The 27,896-nt window shown below is 45.0% G+C and overlaps 1 protein-coding gene and 1 long non-coding RNA gene across 8 annotated transcripts in view; one reads left to right on the plus strand and one right to left on the minus strand.

Moving 5' to 3' along the window:
- The window catches only part of mapk10 (mitogen-activated protein kinase 10), a 214,555-nt gene that overhangs the window by 76,514 nt on the left and 110,145 nt on the right, over positions 1–27,896 (minus strand). For 4 of the 7 annotated variants that reach the window (XM_041186815.1, XM_041186842.1, XM_041186834.1 and 1 more), the window contains 2 exons: positions 24,360–24,498; positions 6,519–6,684 (listed from right to left, as the gene is read on the minus strand). In XM_041186815.1, the coding sequence (XP_041042749.1) occupies positions 6,519–6,684; positions 24,360–24,498 (305 nt within the window). Of the gene's footprint in view, positions 1–4,029; positions 4,102–6,518; positions 6,685–24,359; positions 24,499–27,896 lie in introns of all 7 variants that reach the window. The other 3 variants (XM_041186850.1, XM_041186802.1, XM_041186808.1) reach the window with 1 other exon arrangement.
- LOC121277421 lies at positions 864–27,814 on the plus strand. Its single transcript, XR_005942875.1, has 3 exons — positions 864–947; positions 1,105–1,161; positions 27,794–27,814. It is a non-coding gene; the product is annotated as an uncharacterized LOC121277421 (long non-coding RNA).

Consider the following 27,896-nt stretch of genomic DNA (forward strand, 5'->3'; position numbering starts at 1 on the left):
TCCTAGTGGACTGCAAAATTGCTGGGATCAAAAACAATATGTAAACACATCTCAGATGGAAAAACTTTAAGACCCTGGAAAGAAAGGTGGCTAAATTGTATAGCCCCAAACATGGGCGCAGGGACTGTGATGTGCAATTAACCCATCAGCCAGCATTAACTGTGCTGTTCATTAGCTGGACAACTCAACAGAGGTCCAATACTGTGAGTGGCTAGCACCACTTAAAGCTAGCCTGCACCACTTAAAGTTAGCCTGCAGGAGGTGCTGGAAATTGTTGTGGAACTCATTTTGAGGTGGAAAAAGATGTAATAATGGCAACCCATGGGAGAGAACAGGCTCCAAACTTTTCCAACATTATGCTGGCTGATGAGGTGCAGAAGAAAAGAGATGAGCCTTATTTACAGAGGACTAGGGGCTCTCCAGACAAACTTGCAGAAGGCAGTGGGAGCAAATAGCCATGGTGGTCAATGCCAGGAGTGAATTCTTGACACTGGTTTTAATGCCACAAAAAGTTCAATACCTTGACATGAGTGCTCAAGGTCAGTCAATACACCTTCAAGTGCCTTATCTCACTAACTGTACCCCACCCTCAGACTCTGCTCAAATCACCATATCCCCCATCATTCACCTTCCAACAATCTCTATCTTGACTTGCATCTGACATTCCAAGCTTCACTTCATTTGCATGCTTAACATTGCTGCCAGTCTCACACCCACATTCGACAGCTTGAACAAACTGCCAACAATTCAACCACAAACAGATTACATGACACTCACTGACACACTTCCCTGATCTTGCAATATGAGATGACTCACAACCAGAAGCAGCACGAGCTAACGGAAGGAGAAATCTTCCACCCACCACGGAAGAGACTGTGCTGGTCATTATTGTGATGCCCATTGCTAAAGCAATTGCTGGTGTTGGGGATGAAACCATTGAGGATGCAGTAATCTCATACCTAATTCTCCTTTTCACATCATACATTCTGCTCATCTGACAAACTCTTCTGACTTTACAAGCTGCAGATGGTGTACGCGCACACCTCTTCTTTTTTTCCCACCTCCAAGCATCATAACTTTACCATTGTGACTTTTTTCTTTCAGATTCCCAAGAAATGCAACCAGGCCAAACAGCGGAAAAACAGCAAGACGACAATGATGGTAAAATCAAAACACTGATTTGATTTCATACTCGCAGCCACCAGCTCAGATACTGAAACTGTGTGTATCTTAGAGGATAGGCTAGAACTGGAATCTGCACATAGTGAGACACTAGGCTCGAGTGGACTGCAGCTAGGGCAGGGGGCAAAGATAGCGCAGGTGTGAGCGCACTGGAGGATGAGAGCACACATGGATTGCACATCAGAGGACTCAGATTAGGAACTTGATGGGCCAGCCTACAGAAGAACACTGATGTGTAGGCACAACAAAAAAGCTTGGTGCATTGGCAAATCTGCCAGAAAGCCAACAGTCAATTTAAAGAAACATATAGGAATCCAGTATCAACTAGGCACAAGACTTTGCGCAGAACGTGGAGCCCATCCATTCCAGGATGGAAATGGTGGCCAACTCCATTCACACACTTTTGTGCTCAACCATGATGCATTGTCTGATTGCCGATGTCTCAGCTTCCAATGAAGCACAGGCAACGGCCACCCAACATCTGGGTGCTGCAGTGAAAGCTCAGACTGTGGTGATACAAGGTCAACTTACTGTCATGTAAAATCAGGTTATTGCTATCATGTTGTACAATGTGTAATGGGGCTTTCAGGGTGTGACCTAACCCAGCAAGAATACCAGGCCATCCAACAGATGACTAGGACTGTTCAGGCGCTGCCTTGGAGGAACGATTGTGACTCCCATGGAACATGGACCTGTACCCTTGTTATTGCCTGTCAGCCAGTCCAGACAGCTGCAGTCTAGGCTGAGATGGTGCAGACCAAAGCCAGGCCTTTGAAGCCCCAACCTCTCAAGCTTATCATCGAAGTCCAGCTGCAGGCTCCTCCAATGAAAGTCTGCCACTTTCCACGAGTCATGCTACATCCACTGAGCAAAGGCACAGGACAGGCAAAGGCACAGGGAGAACAGGCATGAAGACATTGCACAAGGGTGATCAGTTGTTCTTTATATGCAACATGGGATGGTTTGATTTTTAAATTTGGTTTTGAATATTTATTTCTTGGTGGTTTTTATTTCTTGCATTGTGGACATTGAATGCTGTGTTGGCCAGTGACAGAGGGACGATAAGGTGCAGGATTATTGGCTAATTGGGGTTGGGGCTGCTCTATCACATTTTGGGCAGGATTTTTCAGATGGCAGGGTTTCCTTCCTGCCTTGCCATCAGAAAAGTTGATAGGGAACATGCCCCTGCCAATCACAGCTGCCCGCAGCCATTATAGCTCCATGGAACGTTAATTCACTGGAGCCAGGACTTATGCCCCTCACTGGGAGTGGTGGCCACTGCTGGGACTACAAGCAGTCCCGCCAGTTTGAGTGCTGGAACCATAGGACCAGGTAAGTCTCACAGTGGGGAGACAGAGCACCTGATTGGGGCAGACTTTGTGGTGGTTGGGGGGTGGGGGGGGGGGGGGGGGGGGGGGGGGGCAGTGGAGGGGACACCCATTCTGGAAAGGGGGCCAGTAATGGAGGTGCCCCCTTCCCCATCTCTCTGTCCCAAGGCCTGAGCAGAGTAACCTGCCAGGCATCCTCCTGTTCCTGAACTCCTCCCGCCAGCCTCAAAATTGAGGCCAGGCAGGAAGTGGATCAGCCACTTCAGTGCTTCAACTGGGGCGAGGGCAGAGTGGACAGCAAACTGGGATATCCTGCAAATATTGTCTGATCCAGCCTTGAACTGGCAGGTGAATAAATTAAGCTTTGCCATCACATTCACAAACACTGGTAATGGTGCTGTGGCTGAAATACGTGGAACATTTTGGTAAGGACTTCCTTACTGACATCTTTACTGAAGCACAGATGTCTCACACATTGTTCCTCACAGGTAGAATTGCTCCCTTCTCACCATGGGCAGATATGGTCTCTGGCTGAGATCCCTTCTCTAACAACCACCCACCCTTCTCCCTGTTCCAGCAGCTTCTCCTGCTCTAAGTGACCTCTGTTCATTCTCCAAGTCATGTTGCATGCAGTTGGGCGTCATGATCTGCCTGCTCTACTTACACTTCCGGCAGTTATTCATGTTGTGCACGTTAATGCCTGCACCAATCTGGCGTCCAGTATATCACCCCACAAATGTGCCTGTGCCATGGATGCTATTTTGTTGTAGCAAGGGCACTCATATTGCCCAAAAATGAGTGCAAAAGAGCCCAATTTCTCCCCTGAAGTCTGTTAGAAGCCTGATTTTCCGAAACTTTAATTCTTAGCTTTAAAAACATCTTCGGTTCCTTTATGGGGTACTCCAGCTTTAAAAGTAGTCTGAGAGGAAAGCAATATTATTGAATCAAACTACCATTGTCTTTTTAAATACTACAAACTCTGAAAAAGTACTGCAACTAAAATGGTGTGGAAGCCAGAAATTATATGCAGTGTCCTAACTGGAAGCATTTGATGATCAGGAATAATGCACAGTATGAAACAAATGCAGCACGATGAAAGACAAAGAAGGAATGTGCAGAACTATCAATATCTTGTGAAAATTCTAGGTTATGTCTTCTCTCAAAGTGATTCTATCAGGGCACTGAGTAGCAACTTAAATATTAAAGGGCAGCACTTGATCACATTTTTAGAAGTTTAACAGTTCTGAAGGTAGAATAATTGCTCAACCCTTCTCCAAACACATGTTAAAAACAAGCATGTAATATATCTTGCCACATTTCTGCATCAAATACTAAATATTTTCATGAAAGAAACATTTCTAATATCAAATTGTCACATGAAAAATGCACACTACAAGGTGGCTGTGCAATTAAAAAAAACACAGTTGCTTACAATTTATTTTTCACTCATCTGATCTTAAGGAGTTAAAGAAATGCATCAAAAAGCCACGATTAGCTGCTGCAAGCAGCACAAGGATACAGTCCCTTCCTGGAAAGAGGATTTTGTGGCGGACCATTTCTCCCATTATGCACCCAACAGACCAAATATCCACTATGTTTTCAGACAATGGGTGATAACACAAAAAAATTATAATTAGAATCATGAAGATCATATAGAAGGGAAAAATAGTTAGGGGTGAGAAAATAAGTAACAATTAATTGAAGGCCCCAGGTTGTATCTACCCAAAATCCTGAAAGTTAAACAAACTTAAAGAGTATTAATGAACATCAAGCACCAGTACTGGATTCTATTTTCTGTGTCTTGTTTTAAAATAAATATAAACAAGCTCAGAGTAAAGATTTCAAATCTCTAGCTGGCCATTCTAAGTGCCAACAAAGTCTATGGGGAAAAAATTGTTTAAACTTTGTGCAAAAATTAATAATTATCTAAATATATGATAGTATGCAGCCAACATACTAAATGAATTAATAAGGTATAATCCCAGTACGCATTTCTGTATACATAAAGCAGAGAGATGATGCAATGTGTTAGGAATTGAAAATAGGGGTTGGTGGAACCATTGGTGGCATATTAGCAGAGAATGCCCTTATTCATCGTCATGGCAATACATTTCATGTCTTAAATAATGGATTTCACTCAGACAACAGGATGTAAAAAAGAAGTAAATTATTATCTCTTTCCTCTTTACCACCCCAGTATATCTGTCAAATATTATTCCTATTTATTATAAATCAGTCATCAATATTTCCATTCACTGTTAAATATTCAGTTGAATTTAAAGGCTGACAGTTTTCCATAATATTAGAGAATTGATTCATATTTTAAAAACAAAATCTGAAAATATTTCTGTGCACTAACAAGACCATGCAAATATTTGTAGCTATAGTCACCAAGGCTTTAGATATTCCAGACTTAGTTGTCAACGCATCAATCTTGAAATTAGTTTTCATTGAGGTGATCAATACATGATAATCCAGAGACAAATAATAATTATAATTAGAAGAAGTGTCTCTGTGCTGAAATATTACATTCTTCTGTTCTTTTTTAGGTTTCCATCATCCAAAATATAAAAGTGTCATTTATACAGTACTTGACAATATAAAATTGTCAAGATACCTTTCTTTCCCACAAGGGGCAAGAATGATAACAAAATGGATCAGGATATCACTTCTCTCTCTGAATTCTGAATTTTGTACATTGAGTTCACTTTAAGTAATACAAAATATGCAGAGGATACAGAAAACAATTAACCTCTTACTTAAAGGTAGACCATGCAAATTTTGAGATTTTGTAGTCATACAATTAGAATTAATTAATGATTAAGACACTAAAGTAATTTCTGTTATTATATTTTCCTGTAAATCAGGATTCTTCACAATTTTGCTTCCAATGGAACACTGTTCAATGCTGAATATAAGTCAGTTTCATAGGATTAAGAGCATTACCATTTTAATAATTAAACTATTAATATCTAGACAGCAGCATAGCAGTCCAGTGTATCATTCTACCAAAATGCCACGTCATGGGTTAGCAGGATGCGCACCTGTACACACAATGGTGTATATTTTTATTTGGCCCACCTGGAATAAAGAGCAGGATAGTGGCTCCATAATGACTGACTGCCCTGCTATACATGGTCACTGTCCTCAAAGTGGTACTCTTCTGGGAAGCCAGAATGCCCACCTATATCGGGAAGTAGGCCCTTTTAGTATGAAAACTGTGCCCTATGACTTACAAAGGGGTCTGATTTAAATGTTGCCAGACATTTAGATGGGTCATGGACTGTGCACACACCATCCAGTTTTACTGAGTGGTACAGCAGGTGAGGCAGCAAAAAGCCACTTTGAAAATTATTTTTGTGGGATACGTACAAGAGATAGAGTTCCTTCGGACTCCACAGGAGCGGTATGGGCTGTTGTGGCGCCGCTTCACAATTGCAACCCAAATCAAACTGCCTCCACCCTTGCAATCTTCCCAATCCGGACTGCTCAATGTCATGTTGATCTTGAGTCAGCAAGTTGCAGCAGGCAACAGTTTGGTGCCCACAGATTATCAGCAGCCTGATAAAGAGGCTCTGCACTCAAAATCCTCCCATGGTCAGAGTCAGATAACTGCTGGTGCACTCCACTAGTTAGCCGCCTGCTAGCTAAAATCCACTGAAATAAGTTCTCAATTTCAGCAGGGGCATCAGGGAAGTAAGAGTTCATATGGCAACCAACCAGAGAATCTTGCTGGCATAACCAGCCTTTTGAATCTCATGATTAATTGCCACATGAATTCTTTGTCAGCTCACAGCCAGTTGACTAGATGGTGTTGTAAAATATTAACTTGAATTACAGGACCACTTTTGGATAAAACAATTTGCTCATGTTATATAATTTGGTTAGTGGAAGGCTAAAATCTTTTTTTTAAGTTAACAGGATGATTCAAAGTACGCATGACATATGTTCTGTGTATTACACAATTAAACAACAGTGCAAAATCTGATTGTCCAGTAAAGATCTCACCATTTTCTTTGTACCCCATCCCCAGAATTACTTCTGGCGCTCTATAATAACGGGTTACTACATAGGGAGTCATCATGAAGCTTGTTCCTGCAGTCCTTGCCAGTCCAAAATCCAGGATTTTCAGTGTACAGTCTGACTTTACCACTATATTGCTGGGTTTTAGATCCTGTGAATATAAAAGAGTAAATCAAAGTACAAACTAATTTGTCAGCTTTGAGGCCACTTTTATTGCTACCAGTTTCTTATTTCCACTAAAACTGAATTCAAATTCTCCAACTGCCATGGTCAGATTTGACCTCATGTTCCCTGGATTTTTATTCCAGCCTCTGGATTACTTGTCCAGTCGCATAACCGTGACCAGAGATGTATTAGTTCCAAGGGGTAGCTCACCAATCGATGGGGGTGGGGAGAGCTGTGTGCAGGAAACCTGACTGCTCGTCCATGATATCAAGCCATATTGGAGCCTTAAAGGAGGAAGAGGAGGCAATCCTGTTGCGTGAGCCACAGGGCACCAGCAGAAAAGAAGAATTTTGTAGGGCAAGGAGGAGCATTAAAAACCCACACTTACCATTCTTGAGCTGCTTAAGGACCATTAGTTAGGCCATTCTACACCATGTATGCTCCACCCATTTTTAACCTGAAACTTGCACTAGGGTCCTTTGTATTTCACAGGATCTCAGTGAGGCCCCAGTTTGGAACAGTTGGATGCTCTGGTTGTTGACTACCAAGATGAAGTGGAAACAAGTGGGGATGGAGTTGTTATGGGGGAGGCAGTGGCATAGTGGTATTGTCACTGGACAGGTAATCCAGAGACCTAGGATAATGCTCTTGGTTTATGGCAGATGATGGGATTTGAATTTAATGAAAATCTGGATTATAAGTCTAATGATGACCATAAAACCAATGCTGAGCATCGGAAAAACCGATCTGGTTCACTAATATCCTTTCGGGAAGGAGACCTGCTGTCCTTACCGGGTCTGACCTACATGCGCCTTCAGATCCACAGGAATGTGGTTGACTCTGAAATTGCCTAGCAAGCCACACAGTTGTATCAAACTGCCAAAAGCCTAAAAGAATGAAACCGGACGGACCACCTGGCATCAATCTAGGCACCGAAGCAACAATGGCATACTCAGCCCTGTTGACCCTGCAAAGTCCTCCTTACTAACATCTGGGGCTAATGTCAAAATTGGGAGAGCTGTCTCACAGACTAGTCAATCAACAGCCTGACATAGTCATCGTCATGGAATCATAACTTACAGATATTGTCCCAGACACCACCTTCACCATCCCTGGGTATGGCCTGTCCCACCAGCAGCACAGACCCAGCAGAGGTGGCTGCACAGTGGAATACAGTCGGGAGGGAGTTGCCCTGGGAGTCTTCAACATCAACTGTCAATCCCATGAAGTCTCATGGCATCAGGTCAAAGGCGAGCAAGGAAACCTCCTGCTGATTACCACATACTGTCCTCCCTCAGCTGATGAATCAGTGTTCCTCCACATTGAACACCACTTGGAGGAAGCATTGAGGGTGGCAAGGTTGTAGAATGCACTCTGGGTGGGGTACTTCATTGACCATCACCATGAGTGGCTCGGTAGCACCAGTACAGACTGAACCGGCCAAGTCCAAAAAGACATAGCTGCTAGACTGGGGCTGCAGCAGCTGGCAAGGGAACCAACAAGAGGGAAAAACATATTTGCCCTCATCTTCACCAATCTGCCTGTCATAGATGCATCTGTCCATGACAGTGTCAGTAGGAGTGACCACCACACAGTCCTTGTGGATTCGAAGTCCCGTCTTCACATTGAGGATACCCTCCATCGTGTTGTGTGGCCCCAGCTATTCACAATATATATCAATGATTTGGATGAGGGAACCGAACGTAATATTTCCAAGTTTGCTGACGACACAAAACTAGGTGGGAACATGAGTTGTGAAGAGGATGTTAAGAGGCTTCAAGGCGATTTAGACAGGTTGAGTGAGTGGGCAAATACATGGCAGCTGCAGTATAACGTGGATAATGGTGAAGTTATCCACTTTGGTAGGAAAACCAGAATGGCAGAGTATTATTTAAATGGTGATAGATTGGAAAATGTTGATGTACAAAGGGACCTGGGCGTCCTTGTACACCAATCACTGAAAGCAAACATGCAGGTACAGCAAGCAGTTAAGAAAGCAAATGGTATGTTGGCCTTCATTGCGAGAGGACTTGAATACAGGAGCAAGGATATCTTACTGGAGCTGTACTGGGCGTTGGTGAGACCACACCTGGAGTATTGTGTGCAGTTTTGCCTTCCTTACCTTTAAAAGGACATACTTGGCATACTGGGATTGCAGTAAAGGTTCACCAGACTGATTCCTGGGATGGCAGGATTGTCATATAAGGAAAGATTGGGTCGACTAGGCCTGTATTCACTGGAGTTTTGAAGAATGAGAGGGGATCTCATTGAAACGTATAAAATTCTGACAGGGCTGGACAGACTGGATGCAGGGATGATGTTTCCTCTGGCTGGGATGTCTAGAACAAGGGGTCACAGTCTCAGGATAGGGAGCAAGCCATTTAGGACTGAGATGAGAAGAGACTTCTTCACTTAGAGAGTGGTGAACCTGTGGAATTCTTGACCACAGAAGGCTTTGGAGGCCAAGTCATTAAATATACTTGAGAAGGAAATAGATAGATTTCTAGACTCTAAAGGCATCAAGGGGTATGGGAAGAGAGTGGGAGTATGGCATTGAAATAGAAGATCAACCATGATCGTACTGAATGGCAGAGCAGGCTCGAAGGGCTGAATGACCTACTCCTGCTTCTAGTTTCTATGTTTCTATATTTCTATGTAACACTGTGCTAAATGGGGTAGATTTCGATCAAATCCAGCAGCTCAAGACTGGGCATCCATAAGGCGCTGTGGGCCATCAGCAGCAGCAGAATTGCACTCAACCACAATCTGTAATCTCAGGAGGCCTGACATATCCTCCACTCTATCATTATCATCAAGGCAGGGATCAACTTTGGTTCAATGAAGAGTGAAGGAGGGCATGCCAGGAGCAGCACCAGGCATACCTAAAAATCAGGTGTCAACCTGTTGAAGATACAGCACAGGACGACTTGTGTGCCAAACAGCATAAGGAGCAAGTAATTGACAGAGCTAAGTGATTCCACAACCAACAGATCAGATCTAAACTCGGTAGTCCTGCCACATCCAGTCATGAATGGTGGTGGACAATTAAAGAACTCACTGGAGAAGGAGGCTCTACAAATATCCTCATCCTCAATGATGGGGAAGCCCAGCATGTTAGTGAAAAAGATAAGGCTGAAGCACTTGCTACAATCTTCAGCCAGAATTGGATGACCCAAGTCAACCTCCTCCAGAGGTCCACAGCATCACAGATGCCAGTCTTCAGCCAATTCGATTCACTTCACGTGATAACAAGAAACGGCTGAAGGCACTGGATACTGCAAAGGCTATGGGCCCTGACGATATTCCGGCAATAGTACTGAAGAATTGTGCTCCAGAACTTGCCATACCCCTAGCCAACCTGTTCCAGTACAACTACAACACTGGCATCTAACCGGCAATGCAGAAAATAGCCTAAGTATATCCTGTACACAAAAAGCAGGACAAACCCAACCCAACCAATTACTGCCCCATCAGTCTACTCTCGATCATCAGTAAAGTGATAGAAGGGGCCATCAACAGTGCTATCAAATGACACATGCTTAGCAATAGCCTGCTCACTGTCACTCAGTTGGGAGCCGCCAGGGCTACTCAGCTCCTGACCTCATTACAGCCTTGTTTTAAACATGGACAAAAGAGCTGAATGCCCAAGGTGAGGTGAGAGTGACTGCCCTTTACATCAAGGCAGCATTTGACCAAGTGTGACATCAAGGAGCCCTAGCAAAACTGGAGTCAATGGGAATCAGGGGGAAGACTCTCCACTGATTGGAGGCAAAGGAAGATGGTTGTGGTTGCTGGAGGTCAATCATCTTAGTTCCAGGACATCAGGAGTTCCTTCTGCACTGACTCTCCAAGTGACCTAGTGCCATTGCCCTGCCTTTTCCCCCAACCCTTGCACATTGTTTTTATTCAAATAATCATCTAATGACCTCTTGAATGCCTCGATTGCACCTGCCTCCACCACACTTCCAGGCAGTACATTCCAGAGCTGAACCACTCATTGTGTGAAAAGTTTTTTCTCATGTCACATTGGCTTCTTTCGCAACTCACTTTCCATCTGTGCCCTCTTGTTCATGATCCTTTTACGAGTGGGAACAGCTCCTCCCTATCTACTCTGTCCTCCCCCCTCATAATTTTGAAGATCTCTATCAAATCATCAAAACAAAAAATAAAAATACCTGGAATAACTCAGCAGGTCTGGCAGCATCGGCGGAGAAGAGTACAGTTGACGTTTCGAGTCCTCATGACCCTTCAACAGAACTAAGTAAAAATAGGAGAGGGGTGAAATATAAGCTGGTTTAAGGGGGTGGGGGGTGGGGGGGGGGGATGTTGGTGGGGGGGTGGGGGGGGTGCGGTGGGGTGGAGGAGAGAGAGAAGGCGGGGGGATGGTTGTTAAGACAAGCAAGAAGTGATAGGAGGAGATAACCAAAAGATATCACAGACAAAAGAACAAAGAGGTGTTGAAGGTGGTGATATTATCTAAAAGAATGTACTAATTAAGAATGGATAGCAGGACAGACAAGGTACAGATAGCTCTAGCGGGGGTGGGGTGAAATAAGACTAAAAGGGCATAAAAGGTATAGATAAATGATCAGTGGATTACATTAAAAATAATGGAAATAGGTGGGAAAAAAAAATCTATTTAATTATTGGAAAAAACAAAAAGGAGGGGGAAGAAACGGAAAGGGGGTGGGGATGGAGGAGGGAGTTCAGGATCTAAAATTGGTGAACTCAATATTCAGTCCAGGCTGAACTCAATATTCAGTCCAGAAGGCTGTAAAGTGCCTAGTCGGATGATGAGGTGCTGTTCCTCCAGTTTGCGTTGAGCTTCACTAGAAAAATGCAGCAAACCAAGGACAGACATGTGGGCAAGAGAGCAGGTTGGAGTGTTAAAATGGAAGCAACAGGGAGGTCTGGGTGATGCTTGCGGACAGACCGAAGGTGTTCTGCAAAGCGGTCACCCAGTCTGCGTTTGGTCTCTCCAATGTAGAGGAAACCGCATTGGGAGCAACGAATGCAGTAGACTAAGTTGAAGGAAATCCAAGTGAAATGCTGCTTCACTTGAAAGGAGTGTTTGGGCCCTTGGACGGTGAGGAGAGAGGAAGTGAAGGGGCAGGTGTTGCATCTTTTGCATGGGCATGGGGAGGTGCCATAGGTAGGGGTTGAGGAGTAGGGGGTGATGGAGGAGTGGACCAGGGTGTCACGGAGGGAATGATCCCTACGGAATGGCGCCGGGGGGGTGGTGAAGGGAAGATGTGTTTGGTGGTGGCATCATGCTGGAGTTGGCGGAAATGGCGGAGGATGATCCTTTGAATGCGAAGGCTGGTGGGGTGATAAGTGAGGACAAGGGGGACCCTATCATGTTTCTGGGAGGGAGGAGAAGGCGTGAGGGCGGATGCGCGGGAGATGGGCCGGACACGGTTGAGGGCCCTGTCAATTACCGTGGGTGGAAAACCTCAGTTAAGGAGGAAGGAGGACATGTCAGAAGAACTGTTTTTGAAGGTAGCATCATCAGAACAGATACGACAGAGGCGAAGGAACTGAGAGAATGGGATGGAGTCCTTACAGGAAGCGGGGTGTGAGGAGTGACTGTCTCAATTTCTGGTGATAGACTGTCCACCAATATCCATTACAAGCCTACCAACTCCCACAGCTCCTCACACCCCGCTTCCTGTAAGGACTCCATCCCATTCTCTCAGTTCCTTCGCCTCTGTCGTATCTGTTCTGATGATGCTACCTTCAAAAACAGTTCCTCTGACATGTCCTCCTTCTTCCTTAACCGAGGATTTCCACCCACGGTATTTGACAGGGCCCTCAACCGTGTCCGGCCCATCTCCCGCGCTTCCGCCCTCACGCCTTCTCCTCCCTCCCAGAAACATGATAGGGTCCCCCTTGTCCTCACTTATCACCCACCAGCCTCCACATTCAAAGGATCATCCTCCGCCATTTCTGCCAACTCCAGCATGATGCCACCACCAAACACATCTTCCCTTCACCTCCCCCACGCCGGCAGCATTCCGTAGGGATCATTCACTCCGTGACACCCTGGTCCACTCCTCCATCACCCCCTACTCCTCAGCCCCCTCCTACGGCATCTCCCCATGCGAATGCAAGATATGCAACACCTGCCCTTCACTTCCTCTCTCCTCACCATCCAAGGGTCCAAACACTCCTTTCAAGTGAAGCAGCATTTCACTTGCATTACCTTCAACTTTGTCTACTGCATTCGTTGCTCCCAATGTGGTCTCCTCTACATTGGAGAGACCAAACGCAGACTGGGTGACCGCTTTGCAGAACACCATCGGTCTGTCCGCAAGCATCACCCAGACCTCCCTGTCGCTTGCCATTTTAACACTCCACCCTGCTCTCTTGCCCACATGTCGGTCCTTGGCTTGCTGCATTGTTCCAGTGAAGCTCAACGCAAACTGGAGGAACAGCACCTCATCTTCCGAGTGGGCACCTTACAGCCTTCCGGACTGAACATTGAGTTCAACCTTAAACTCCCTCCTCCATCTCCACACCCTTTCCATTTCTTCCCCCTCCTTTTTTGTTTTTTCCAATAATTTATATAGATTTTTCTTTTCCCACCTATTTCCATTATTTTTAATGTATTCCACCGATCATTTATCTATAGCTTTTATGCCCTTTTAGTCTTATTTCACCCACCCCCACTAGAGCTATCTGTACCTTGCCTGTCCTGCTATCCATTCTTAATTAGTACATTCTTTTAGATAATATCACCACCTTCAACACCTCTTTGTTCTTTTGTCTGTGACATCTTTTGGTTATCTCCTCCTATCACTTTTTGCTTGTCCCAACAACCACCCCCCCTTCTCTTTCTCCCCCCCACCCACCAACTAAACCAGCTTATATTTCACCCCTCTCCTATTTTTACTTAGTTCTGTTGAAGGGTCATGAGGACTCGAAATGTCAACTGTACTCTTCTCCGCCGATGCTGCCAGACCTGCTGAGTTATTCCAGGTATTTTTTATTTTTTGTTTTGGATTTCCAGCATCTGCAGTTTTTTGTTTTTATCTATCAAATCACCTCTTAGTGGCCTTATCTCCGAGGAGAACAGTCCCGACTTCTCCAATCTATCCTCATACCTGAAGTTTCTCATCCCTGGAACAATGCTTGTAAACCTCTTCTGCACTCTCTCCAATGTGTTCACATCCTTCCTATAATGTGGCACCCAGAACTATACACAATATTCCAGCTGAGGTCTAATGAGTGTCTCATATAAATTCAGGTTAACGTCCCTGCTCTTGTACTCCATGCCCCTATTAATAAAGCCTAGGTTATTATATGCTTTATTAACTCCTCTGTCCACCTGTCCTGCCACTTCAATGATCTATGCACATATACACCCAAGTCCTTCTGCTCCTGCACTCCCATCAAAATTTCACCCCTTATTTTATATTGTCTGTCCATGTTCTCCCTACCAAAATGCATCACCTCACACTTCTCCTCATTGAACTTCATCTGCCCCCTATCTGCCCACTCCAACAACTTGTCTATGCCCTCTCTGTCAATGTTACACACCGTTCTCCTCACAGTTTACAACACTCCCAAGCTTCCTATCATCCGCAAACTTTGAAATTGTCCCCTGCACACCAAGATCTAGATGATTAATATATCAGGAAAAGCAAGTGTCCCAATACTGAACCCTGAGGAACTCCATTACAAACCTTCCTCCAGCCCGAAAAATATCCATTGACCATTACACTCTGCTTCCTATTTTTCAGCCAATTTTGACTCCACATTGCTACTGTCATTTTTATTCCATGAGCCACAACTTTTCTTACAAGTCTGTTGTGTGGCACTGTGTCAAATGCCTTTTGAAAGTCCATGTACACACATCAACAGCATTACCCTCATCGACCTTTTCTGTTACCTCTTCAAAAAACTATAGCAAGTGAGTTAAACACAATTTCCCCTTTAGAAATCCAAACTAGCTCTTCCTTATCAACCCAGATTTTTCCATGTGACTACTAATTCTATCCCGAATAATTGTTTCTAGAATCTTGCCCACCACTGAAGTTAAACTGACTGGTCTGTAATTGCTGGGCTTACTCTTACAATCTCTTTTGAACAAGGGCATAGCGTATGCAATTCTCCGGTCCTCTGGCACCACCCCTGAGTCTAGGGAAGACTGAAAGATTATTGCCATGTACCTGCAATTTCTACTCTCACTTCCTTCAATATCCTTGGATGCATCTCATCCGGTCCCGGTACCTTGTCAACTTTAAGTACCAACAGTCTATTCAACACTTGCTCCTTATCAATTTTGATCCCTTCTAGTGACAGAGATCTTCATCTGTAACCATGGCCTGGGTAGCATCTACCTTCTTGGTGAAGACAGATGCAAAGTATTCATTTAATACCTCAGCCATGGCCCCTTCGTCCATGTGTAAATTCCCTTTTAGGTCCCTAATCGGCCTTGCTCCTCCTTTTACCACCCTTTTAATATTTATTTGTCTATAGAAGACGTTGGAATTCCCCTTTATGTTGGCTGCCAGTCTTTTCTCATAAGCCCTCTTCTCTTCTCTAATATGCATTTTGATGATTGCACAATGTGCAGTACCATTCGCAACTCCTCAGATACTGAAGCAGTCCTTGTCTGAATACAGCAAGACCTGGACTATATTCAGGCTTGGGCTTACAAGTGGAAAGTAACAATCACGCCACACAAGTGCCAGGCAATGACAATCTCCAACAAGACAGAATTTAACCATTGTCCCTTGACATTCAATGGCATTACCATTGCTGAATCCCCAACTATCAATATCCTGGAGGTTGCCATTAACCAGAAACTGAACTCAAATAGCCATGTAAATACTGTGGCTACAAAAGCAGGTCAGAGGCTAGGAATCTTGTGGTGAGTAACTCACCTCCTGGCTCCTGACAAGTCAGGAGTGTGATGGAATACTCTCCACTTGCCTGGATGAGTGCAGCTCCAACAACACAAGGAACTTGACACCATCCTGAACAAAGCAGCCCACTTTATTGGCATCCCATCCACAAACATTCACTCCATCCAGCACCGATGCACAATGGCAGCAGTGTGTACCACCTACAAGATACACTGCAGGAATTCGCCAAGGGTCCTTGGTCAGCACCTTCCAAACCCACGATCACTACCATCTAGAAGGACAAGGGCAGCAGATAGATGGGAACACCACCGCCTGGAAGTTCCCCCCAAGTCACTCACCATCCTGACTTGGAAATAAAATGCAGTTCCTTTACTGTTGCTGGGTCAAAATCCTGGAACTCCCTTCCTAACAGCACTGTGGGTGTACCTACACCAAATGGACTGCAGCGGTTCAAGAAGGCAGCTCACCACCTCAAGGGTAATTATGGATGGGCAATAAATGCGGGCCTAGCCAGCAATGCCCACATCCCATAAATGAATAAAAAAAACTCCTATTTTCCCTGCACCATCGGTGTGCTCCCACCCGAAAATCAGAATAAAAACCAGTTCTTTGCATTTTTTTTTACCACTTATTGTTTGTTCCATTCCATTATAATTAGTCCAAACAGTATTCCAATTTTTCTTAATTTAGGCTTTCAGAATGAGGTTCTGTTGGAACATAAGAGATTGACAAGGTAGATTACTAAGATAGTTAAATGATATTCAATATTTAGGCTCAGAAAGTGTGAATAGAAACAAGACAGCAAGGTATGGCTGGATAATGGACACATACAGGTAGAGGGAGAGAAGTGTTGTATGGGCCAAATTTTACGATGGAAACTGAAGTCCCGCAATCAGGTCCAAAAGCCACCACCAATAGCTGCCAACCCAGTCAGAGGGCTGGTAGCTCAGCAGCCTCAGCAGTACCACTGGAACAGTGACCGTTGCTGCTACCATTGCATAAAAGGCTGTACCCAAAGACAGGTAAGTGGACTCTGGGGACACCAGGGTCAGGCAGGCTGGCCCTGGCAAGGAAGGTGGGGGGGCTCAGTGGACAGGCGGCACTGTTGTTGCGGGGTAGCCAGTGCCACCGGAGGCCCCTCCCTGGATCATGGAGTGCCCAAAGAAGAGATCCGCAGCTTGTAGCCCCCTGGGTGGCTGCCAAGTTTCACTGGATGGTCTCCCCATGAGGCAGTGAGCAAACTGCCAGCAGCACTGAGAAGGGACCCTTAATTGGCTACTTAATTGGGCTCTCGGTGGGTGCCTTGTCTGCCTTCCTGTGCCATTTTGCCAGCCTCCTCCCTTCCCAGCCTGTTGCCAGGAGATTGGTAAAATTCCCATCTAGGGCAGGATTTTTAGGTTGGCATGTGGGCATGTGCACGACCTGATCGGACATGAAATCGAGTGCGATGACGTTGGGTAAACGTCCCAATGTCACTCGGCACTCGCGTGATATTTTGGTCAGCGGGCGCACGTGAGTGATGGAAGTGTACCTGCCGACAATTAAGAAGACAATTATAGTTGTTAAAGTTTCAACTGTCCCTGATTTTTCGTGGTCCATCCAATCTTATGGTTGGCAGATGGGTGGGTCTGCCAGGTGGATTTTGCATTTTTGATGAAACATGATCCAAGGGCGGGATGCGAATTCCGTTATTAAATAAAAATAAAAAATGTGTGACAGAATATTAACATGTATATGTTCAGGTAATTGATTGTGATGCTTGGACATATTTTTCATGATCTTAAAATTTTATTTAATTCTTTTGAAGTCTTCAGCTCCCTGAGGTAGCTCTCTGCTTACAGGGAGCTTTCATTCAGCACTCGCCCATGCTGACATCAGTGCCCGCCCTCTTCCCGCCCCCCACCTGGCAGCGCTGAGCTTTTCAGCACGCGCTTCATGCTGGCTGGCCGTTAATCGGCAAGCCACTCAGTTGTAACAAACCGCTACAAAGTCACAAAAAAAGAATGAAACTGAACGGACCACTCAGCATCAACCTAGGCACTGGAAATGACAACGGCAATCTCAGCCCTGTCAACCCTGCAAAGTTCTCCTTACCAACATTTAGTGCTGAAATTGGGAGAGCTGTCTCATAAACTAGTCAAGCAGCAGCCTGAATAGTCATCCTCACGGAAACATACCTTACAGATAATGTCCCAGACACCACCATCACCATTCCTGGGTATGTCCTGTCCCACTGGCAGGATAGACTCAGCAGCGGTGGCGGCACAGACGTATACAGTGGAGAGGAAGTTGCCCTGGGAGTCCTCAACATCAACTCCAGACCCCATGAAGTCTCATGGCATCAGGCCAAACACGGGCAAGGAAACCTCCTGCTGATTACCACGTACCGCCCTCTCTCAGCTGATGAATCAGTGCTCCTCCATGTTGAACACCACTCACCACTTGGTGGAAGCACTGAGGGTAGCAAGTGCTCAGAATGTACTCTGGGCGGGGCCTTCAATGTTCATCACCAAGAGTGGCTCGGGAGCACCACTACCGACTGAGCTGGCCGATTCCTAAAGGACATAGCTGCTAGACTGGGTTTGCGGCAGGTGGTGAGAGAAACAACAAGATGGAAAAACCTGACCTCATCCTCACCAACCTGCCTGCTGCAGATGTATCTGTTCATGACAGTATCGGTAGGAGTGACCACTGCACAGTCATTGTGGTAACAAAATCCTGCCTTCCATCATATTGTGTGGCACTAGCACCATGCTAAATGTGATAGATTTCAAGCAGATCTAGCAACTCAAGGCTGGGCATCCATGAGGCATTGTGGGCCATCAGCAGCAGCAGAATTGTACTCAAACACAATCTGTAACCTCATAGCCCGGTTCCTGGTATACCCCCCACTCTACCATTACCATCAGGCCAAGGGATCAACCCTGGTTCAATGAAGATTCCAAAAGGACATGCCAGGTGCAGCACCAGGCATACCTAAAAATCAGGTGTCAACCTGGTGAAGCATGCTAGACAGCAAAAGCAGCAAGTGAAAGACCGCTAAGCGGTCCCACAACCAATAGATCAGATCTAAGCTCTGTGGTCCTGCCACATCTAGTCGTGAATGGTGGTGGACAATTAAACAACTCAGTGGCAGAGGTGGCTCCACAAATATCCCCATCCTCAATGATGGAGGAGCCCGGCACATCAGTGCAAAAGATAAGGCTGAAGCATTTGCTATAATCTTTAGCCAGAAGTGCTGAGTGGTTGATCCATCCTGGCCTCCTCCGGAGGTCCCCAGCATCACAAATGCCAGTCTACCGCCAATTCAATACACTCCACATGACATCAAGGAATGGCTGAAGGCACTGGATACTGAAGGCTTTGGTCCCTGACAACATTCCAGAAATAGTACTGAAGACTTATGCTCCAAACCTGCCATGCCCCTAGCCAAGCTGTTCCAATACAGCTATAATACTGGCATCTACCCAGCTATGTGGAAAATTGCTCAGGTATGTCCTATACACAAAAAGCAGGACAAATCCAACCCGGCCAATTACCACCCCACCTGTCTACTCTCCATCATCCTTAAAGTGACGGAAAGGGTCATCAACAGTGCTATCAAGCTGCACTTGCTTAGCAATAACCTGCTCACTGACGCTCAGTTTGGGCTCCGCCAGGATCACTCAGCTCCAGACTTCAATACAGCCTTGGTTCAAACATGGACAAAAGAGCTGAACTCCTGAGGTGAGGTGAAAGTGGTTGCCTTTGACATCAAGGCTGTATTTGACAAAGTGTAGTATCAAGGAGCCCTATCAAAACTGGAGTCATTGGGAATCAGGGGCAAAGCTCTTCACTGGTTGGAGTCATACCGAGCACAAAGGAAGATGGTTGTGGTTGTTGGAGGTCAGTCATCTCAGCTTCAGGACATCGCGTAGGAGTTCCTCAGGGTAGTGTCCTGATACTGCATTTCCATTGCATTTCCAAGAAGTGTGACTGTTTCAACATGCTTGCCCCAACATCCTAAGGGGTTATCAATGGATGTTAGCATCCATTCAAAATTTCTTTGGATACCGATACACAATAAGTGGTTGATTTATGACCCAAAAGTTTATATTTATGAATGAAAAATGAAGATAGCATGGGTTCATTACTTATTGCCTTATTCTTATTATCAATTTGTGTGCCACCATTTCCATCTGGTCCAGGAAATGGGGATCATATTACTAACCTAAAACAAAGCAGAATTACCTGGAAATACTCAGCAGGTCTGGCAGCATCGGCCGAGAAGAAAAGAGTTGACGTTTCGAGTCCTCATGACCCTTCAACAGAACTGAGTGAACATTAGGAGAGGGGTGAAATATAAGCTGGTTTAAGGTGGGGGGGGGAGGGGAGAGAAATTGGGGGGGGGAGGTTGTAGGGACAAACAAGCAGTGATAGGAGCAGATAATCAAAAGATGTTACAGCCAAAGGGACAAAGAAATGTGGAAGGTGGTGATATTATTTAAACAAATGTGCGAATTAAGAATGGATGGTAGGACACTCAAGGTACAGCTGTAGTGGGGGTGAGGTGGAAAGACTAGCCCGGCATACAAGATTTAAAAATAATGGAAATAGGTGGGAAAGGAAAAATCTATATAAATTATTGGAAAAAACAAAAGGAAGGAGGAAGAAACGGAAAGGGGGAGGGGATGGAGGAGGGAGTTCGAGAGCTAAAGTTGTTGAATTCAATATTCAGTCCGGAAGGCTGTAAAGTGCCTAGTCGGAAGATGAGGTGATGTTACTCCAGTTTGCATTGGGCTTCACTGGAACAATGCAGCAAGCCAAGGACAGACATGTGGGCAAGAGAGCAGGGTGGAGTGTTAAAATGGCAAGTGACAGGGAGGTTTGGGTCATTCTTGCGGACGGACCGCAGGTGTTCTGCAAAGCGGTCGCCCAGTTTACGTTTGGTCTCTCCAATGTAGAGGAGACCGCATTGGGAGCAACAAATGCAGTAGACTAAGTTGAAGGTAATGCAAGTGAAATGCTGCTTCACTTGAAAGGAGTGTTTGGACCCTTGGATGGTGAGGAGAGAGGAAGTGAAGGGCAGGTGTTGCATATCTTGCATGGGCATGCGGAGATGCCATAGGAGGGGGTTGAGGAGTAGGGGGTGATGGAGGAATGGACCAGGGTGTCACGGAGTGAACGATCCCTACGGAATGCCGCCGGGGTGGGGGAGGTGAAGGGAAGATGTGTTTGGTGGTGGCATCATGCTGGAGTTGGCAGAAATAGCGGCGGATGATCCTTTGAATGTGGAGGCTGGTGGGGCGATAAGTGAGGACAAGGGGGACCCTATCATGTTTCTGGGAGGGAGAAGAAGGCGTGAGGGCAGATGCGCGGGAGATGGGCCGGACACGGTTGAGGGCCCTGTCAAATACCGTGGGTGGAAATCCTCGGTTAAGGAAGAAGGAGGACATGTCAGAGGAACTGTTTTTGAAGGTAGCATCATCAGAACAGATGCGACGGAGGCGAAGGAACTGAAAGAATGGGATGGAGTCCTTACAGGAAGCGGGGTGTGAGGAGCTGTAGTCGAGGTAGCTGTGGGAGTCGGTGGGCTTATAATGGATATTGGTGGACAGTCTATCACCAGAAATTGAGACAGAGAGGTCAAGGAAGGAAAGGGAAGTGTCAGAGATGGACCATGTGAAAATGATGGAGGGGTGGAGATTGGAAGCAAAACTAATAAGTTTTTCCAAGTCCCGACAAGAGCATGAAGCAGCACCGAAGTAATCATCAATGTACCGGAGAAAGAGTTGTGGGAGTTGGCCGGAGTAGGATTGGAACAAGGAATGTTCCACATACCCCATAAAAAGACAGGCATAGCTGGGGCCCATGCGGGTACCCATAGCCACACCTTTTATTTGGAGGAGGTGAGAGGAGTTGAAGGAGAAATTGTTCAGTGTGAGAACAAGTTCAGCCAGATGGAGGAGAGTAGTGATGGATGGGGATTGTTCGAGCCTCTGTTCGAGGAAGAAGCTAAGGGACCTCAGACCATCCTGGTTGGGGATGGAGGTGTAGAGGGATTGGATGTCCATGGTGAAGAGGAAGCAGTTGGGGCCAGGGAACTGGAAAATGTTGATGTGACGTAAGGTGTCAGAGGAATCAAGGATATAGGCGGGAAGGGACTGGACAAGGGGAGAGAGAAGGGAGTCAAGCTAATGAGAAATGAGTTCCGTGGGGCAGGAACAGACTGACATGATCAGTCTACCAGGACAGTTCTGTTTGTGGATTTTGGGTAGGAGGTAGAAGTGGACCGTCCAAGGTTGGGCGACTATCAGGTTGGAAGCTGTGGGAGGAAGATCTCCAGAGGAGATGAGGTCAGTGACATTCCTGGAAACAATAGCTTGATGTTCAGTGGTGGGGTCATGGTCCAGGAAGAGGTAGGAGGAAGTGTCTGCGAGTTGACGCTCAGCCTCCGCGAGGTAGATGTCAGTGCGCCAGACAACAGCACCACCCTTGTCAGCGGGTTTGATGACCATGTTGCGGTTGGATCTGAGAGAACGGAGTGCAGTAAGTTCAGAGAGAGACAGATTAGAATGGTACCTCGACTACAGCTCCTCACACCCCGCTTCCTGTAAGGACTCCATCCCATTCTCTCAGTTCCTTCGCCCCCGTCGCATCTGTTCTGATGATGCTACCTTCAAAAACATTTCCTCTGATATGTCCTCCTTCTTCCTTAACCAAGGTTTTCCATCCATGGTAGTTGACAGGGCCCTCAACCGTGTCCGGCCCATCTCCCGCGCATCCGCCCTCACGCCTTCTCCACCCTCCCAGAAACATGATAGGGTCCCCCTTGTCCTCACCTATCACCCCACCAACCTCCGCATTCAAAGGATCATCCTCTGCCATTTCTGCCAACTCAAGCATGATGCCACCACCAAACACATCTTCCCTTGACCTCCCCCGGTGGCATTCTTTAGGGATCATTCCCTCCGGGACACCCTGGTCCACTCCTCCATCACCCCCTACTCCTCAACCCCCACCTATGGCACCTCCCCATGCCCATGCAAAAGATGCAACACCTGCCCCTTCACTTCCTCTCTCCTCACCATCCAAGGGCCCAAACACTCCTTTCAAGTGAAGCAACATTTCACTTGCATTTCCCCCAACTTAGTCTACTGCATTCGTTGCTCCCAATGCGGTCTCCTCTACATTGGAGGGACCAAACATAAACTGGGCGACCTCTTTGCAGAACACCTGCGGTCTGTCCGCAAGAATGACCCAAACCTTCCTGTCACTTGCCATTTTAACACTCCACCCTGCTCTCTTGCCCACATATCTGTCCTTGGTTTGCTGCATTGTTCCAGTGAAGCCCAACGCAAACTAGAGGAACAGCACCCCATCTTCCGACTAAGCACTTTACAGCCTTCTGGACTGAATATTGAATTCAACAACTTTAGCTCTTGAACTCCCTCCTCCATCCCCACCCCCTTTCCATTTCTTCCCCTTCCCTTTTGTTTTTTCCAATAATTTATTTGGATTTTTCTTATCCCACCTATTTCTATTATTTTTAAATCTTTTATGCCCCGCTAGTCTTTCCACCCCACCCCCACTAGAGCTGTACCTTGAGTGTTCGGCTATCCATTCTTAATTAGCACATTCGTTTAGATAATATCACCACCTTCAACACTTCTTTGTTCCTTTGTCTGTGACATCTTTTGATTATCTGCTCCTATCACTGCTTGCTTGTCCCTACAACCACACCACCACCCCCCCCAACTTCTCTCCCCCCACCCCCACCTTAAACCAGCTTATATTTCACCCCTCTCCTAATAGTCACTCAGTTCTGTTGAAGGGTCATGAGGACTCGAAAAGTCAACTCTTTTCTTCTCGGCCGATGCTGCCAGACCTGCTGAGTTTTTCCAGGTAATTCTGTTTTTGTTTTGGATTTCCAGCATCTGCAGTTTTTTGTTTTTATATAACTAACCTGTCTGAATAGAGCATTTCATGAAGGTTTGCAAATCATGGTCCTATGACAAAAGCACGATTGTATACTCCAGCCACTGATATTGGACACGGAGCACCCTAATCAGCTGTCTTAAAGGGGATGCCAGAGGTCACTCTAAAAATAGTAAATAAAAGTTTTGAATTTCTTCTTTGCTCCATAATGAATCATCTTATTTGCTGTTGGTCCTTCTAGGCCCTTATCAATCGATTGACTCCCCCTCACATCTTTAGGGCTTTATTTCCAGCTTTACCCTTTCAAAGAGCTGCTAGATTTTCCAATCCCTTCCTCCCTCCTGCCATCAACTCTGACAGCTCACTGTGATTACACAAATTATGCCTGGCGATGAGATTAGTTGTGGTTTTACTCTGATTCCATTGGGTAGAAGGCAGGCCCACAAAACTGGCCTCTCGTCTGATGGAATGGGACACAGTTAACTCTACTGGATTTAGATATAAAACATCAATACATCCTGGTGAGATAAAGTCAGAATCTGTAGCAGATTGAATTTGCAATGGGTAATTATGCTGAAATTACAGATATAAAATCATGGGACACAAAGTTTTTTTAGAGTATTCTTCAGAATACTCGTACCATATAAAATAAAATCTGAAATGTGTAACTGTAGCAATGAAACTGTGGGAAATCTATAAAAATATAGTGTCATATCTGTTCCTAGAAACATGCTATTGACTATATACTGTATAAAAATTGTCTTGTACAAATTGCAGCTGTTGAGGCAAAGCAAGGCAGATTTTCTTTGACGTGAAACTCTACCTATCAATCAAACTCAAAGTCTGAGATTGTCTGCTTTTACTGAACACCTACCCTGTGAATAATGCCAGCAGAATGGAGGTGTTTGATGCCACACAGCATCTGGTACAGTAGGTAGGACATCCGCTCGTGATCCAGTTCCATTTGGATTACCTGACATAGGTTGGCATCCATCAGTTCCATAACCAAATACCTATCACAAGAGGGGGAGAAAGGAGGCTGCTTAATTGATAATTTCACAGGCAACAATGTTCTATCACCTTGTCAGTTATCGATTAAAAGGGGGCTTAACATTTATTTCAACTGCGAACAAGGCAACCAAGAAAACCTTTCAAGTTTTATTCCTATTTTCTCTCTTCAGAACATGTTTGCAATTCTACTCCTATCCTGTAGCTGGGAGAACAAAATGGTATAAGTCACAGAACTTTCATCAGCTAAGACCAGTGGTGCAACATGATCACCTAGCAAGGGAATTCAATACAGTTGGAGCAAGAGCAGTTATCTCAAGGTTCCCCTCTGATTAAGAAAGAATGTCACCTTTGGCTACATCATTCCACTTTACTTCAGGGAATGGTTATGAATTTATATAACTGAAGAAAATAGTGGTTAACTTTACATTCAAAACTAAAGCACTCTCTAGGTGCTTACACCGAACAACGTAAGTGTCCAAAAGCAGGTTCGGACTAGAGGGAAGTGATATGAGACTCCCAGGAGGAATGCAACACTAGAGCAATGTTAAACTGAACTTTGAAAGTGCTTAGAGATCCTAAGGATATCCAGGACACTTTATAAACCCATCTGCTGTAAACATAATTGGCAGATTCCTAGTGTTTTTAATCATGTGGGCACAGAGCTCTCTCTTGCAGAATTGGAGTTTCAGCCATGCAGTGTAAATGAGATATTGCCTGGCCTGAAGGCATGCTGCAACTGCTGGTCTGAGACTAGTAGCTGCAATGGAAATGCAGTATCAGTGTAATTTTGTTAGTGTTCAACTGAGCAATGACACAGTCATCAGATAATGCACAAACAATGTGTGTTTATGAAGATTAATGTGCCAGTGCAGACAGTATGTTATGTCTACGCTAGCAATTATTTCTAGGTTGCAAAAGGGATTTGTTATTTTCCAATACATCATTACAACATAATGTTGCAGTTGCTAGTGGGAACAGTATCAAAAAAGTTGTTGTATAGAAAACTGAATAGATTCTAGTAGAAAACTGCCTCTTCAGTTTTCCCAAATCTATATTTGTGACAATTGTCCTGCAAATTTATGGGTTACACTTTATGGTGCTGCTTTGCATAATCAAATGACTCACTAACAATCACTCATCAGGTCTTACTGACTTCACAGCAAGCTGTGTTTAGCAGAGTGATAAAAGCAAAAAACTGCGGATGCTGGAAATCCAAAACAAAAACAAAAATACCTGGAAAAACTCAGCAGGTCTGGCAGCATCTGCGGAGAGGAACACAGTTAATGTTTTGAGTCCAAATGACCCTTCAACAGAACTTTCTGTGACCCTTCTCTTGAAGGGTCATTTGGATGTGAAACGTTAACTGTGCTCCTCTCTGCAGATGCTGCCAGACCTGCTGAGTTTTTCCAGGTATTTTTGTTTTTGTTTAGCAGAGTGATGCTTACTTCTTTCTGTTACATTTAGTCCTTTGTAGCATTTTAATCTCTCTGCCTATTCTTAATGTGGTTATTTCATTCCCCAACCATTGATCTCAGGTAATCTTAATTGGAGGCACTTCCCATATGCGTACTTGTCCAAGTTAATGCATACTCTTCAAAATTCCCATATCCTCCAGCAATCACACATTACTGCCCTTGACTTTACTACCACATTGTCAACCTTTATCTGATTTAAGCTCCCTTCAAGTGCAGTTCTCCACTGGACCAGGATTAATGAGTTTACCAATCATTAAAGAAAAGTTTGATTGTGTGTACAGAGTACTATCATTGATGCTACTGCTACCAATACAGCACTTTGCAGTTAAGCTGCCTGATCATCTCTCTTTCATAGGGACATTTTCAAATTTAAACTAGTACACCCTTCCACAATATTCCCAAAAAGACCATTGAACATGAAGGAAACCCAGTTTCAGGTGCTACATTTTTACAAGTTGAATTTCTCCAGCACAAAGCTGATTGTGGTAGGGCCAGAGGTTCCTGTTTGTAGATGAATAATTCGCTTTTGCCCTTACTACTCTTCCCAGAAAGCTGTTCCAGATGTTGATCATTTCTTTGTGTGAAGAAAGACTTCCTCAAACTGTCTTAAATTTGACTTTAACCGGTTTGAATTTGTCATCTTGCCCTACTGTCACAATTTCATTTCAAGTAACCTTTTGAAACTGCTTTTTCTTTATGGATTGTAATCCTGTACATGCCAATAAGATCATGCAAAAGTCACCTCCTTCAGAAGTTCAAAGGACCATGGACAGAATTTTCTCATGGGCTTCCGGACACCAAATGGTGGTCTGGAGCCCGTGCTTACCAGGAGGGAGGCCTGCCGAACAAGTTTCCTGAAGGCGACTTCCTAGTTGACTGTCTCCATGCTTGCCACCCTATTAAAATGGTAGACAGGCTCCTAATTTTGGCAGCCCAATCAGAGGATTGACAGCCCTAGAACCCTGGCAGCCATATCAGGAGAGGTGGATGCTGCTGAGGCAGGCTGGAGAAAATGAGGGTGCCTCAACATGAGGCTTTCTCAGAGGTGTAAATTGAAATGAAAATTTTAGAGGGGGCAAGCCAGTAGGCTGGTAAATTACCAGCAGGAAGAGACCCTTAAGTGGCCTTAATTTATCCTTTAAGGGCCTCAATTAGCCTAAGGGCAGGCAGGCAGGCTATCTGCAACCTACTCACCACTGGTAAAATGCCTCCTGCCATCCCGATTTTTTGCACCACCGGCCTCTGAGCCTGCTCTCCGGGGCCCTGTAAAATCTTGGTCAAGAAATGTGTGGCAAGAGCATTGCATTTTTGAAAACAAAAGTGGATATATATTAGAGTTTGGGAGTGATAAAGGACTGCGCGAAAGGAACAGGTACAGTTGGATTAGTATTGGATTAGCTCATATACAACTTGCTGAAAGGCTTCCTAGTTTGCTGGAAGCCTCCAGGGCATTTTGGTTCTAACTGTTCTTCCCATTCTTTCGTCAAATTTCTACTAATTCCAGGTTGAATTCCCACTGCTCTAGATTTAAATAATGAGCATTGGTTTAGGATTTTGCCAAATGCATTTTTAGAAGTCAAGCTACACTGGATCACTCCAAAGTGAACTTGGGATGTCACTTCTTCAAAACAAAAGGTTGGTGAGATAGGGTCTTCCCTGGTAACCCTGACTTCTAGCTGGTTTATTGTTGTACTCTACAATTCTTGCAAGGATCCAATTCTTCCCCAACCCTTTAAAAATGACCATGGGATTATAGAGATTTAGGGGAACAGCTGTAAAAAAAGTCAATGATATTAATAACTTGTCATCCAATTTTCTACAGGTCCGTGAGATCTTATTGGTGTATGTCATAGAGTTAAAGGAATGGAAAAGGTAAATCCAAATATCACTTTGAATTAAATTATGAGTATACCACAAAGCAACAT

Source organism: Carcharodon carcharias, chromosome 1, assembly GCF_017639515.1.
Source record: "Carcharodon carcharias isolate sCarCar2 chromosome 1, sCarCar2.pri, whole genome shotgun sequence".
NCBI lineage: Eukaryota > Metazoa > Chordata > Chondrichthyes > Lamniformes > Lamnidae > Carcharodon > Carcharodon carcharias.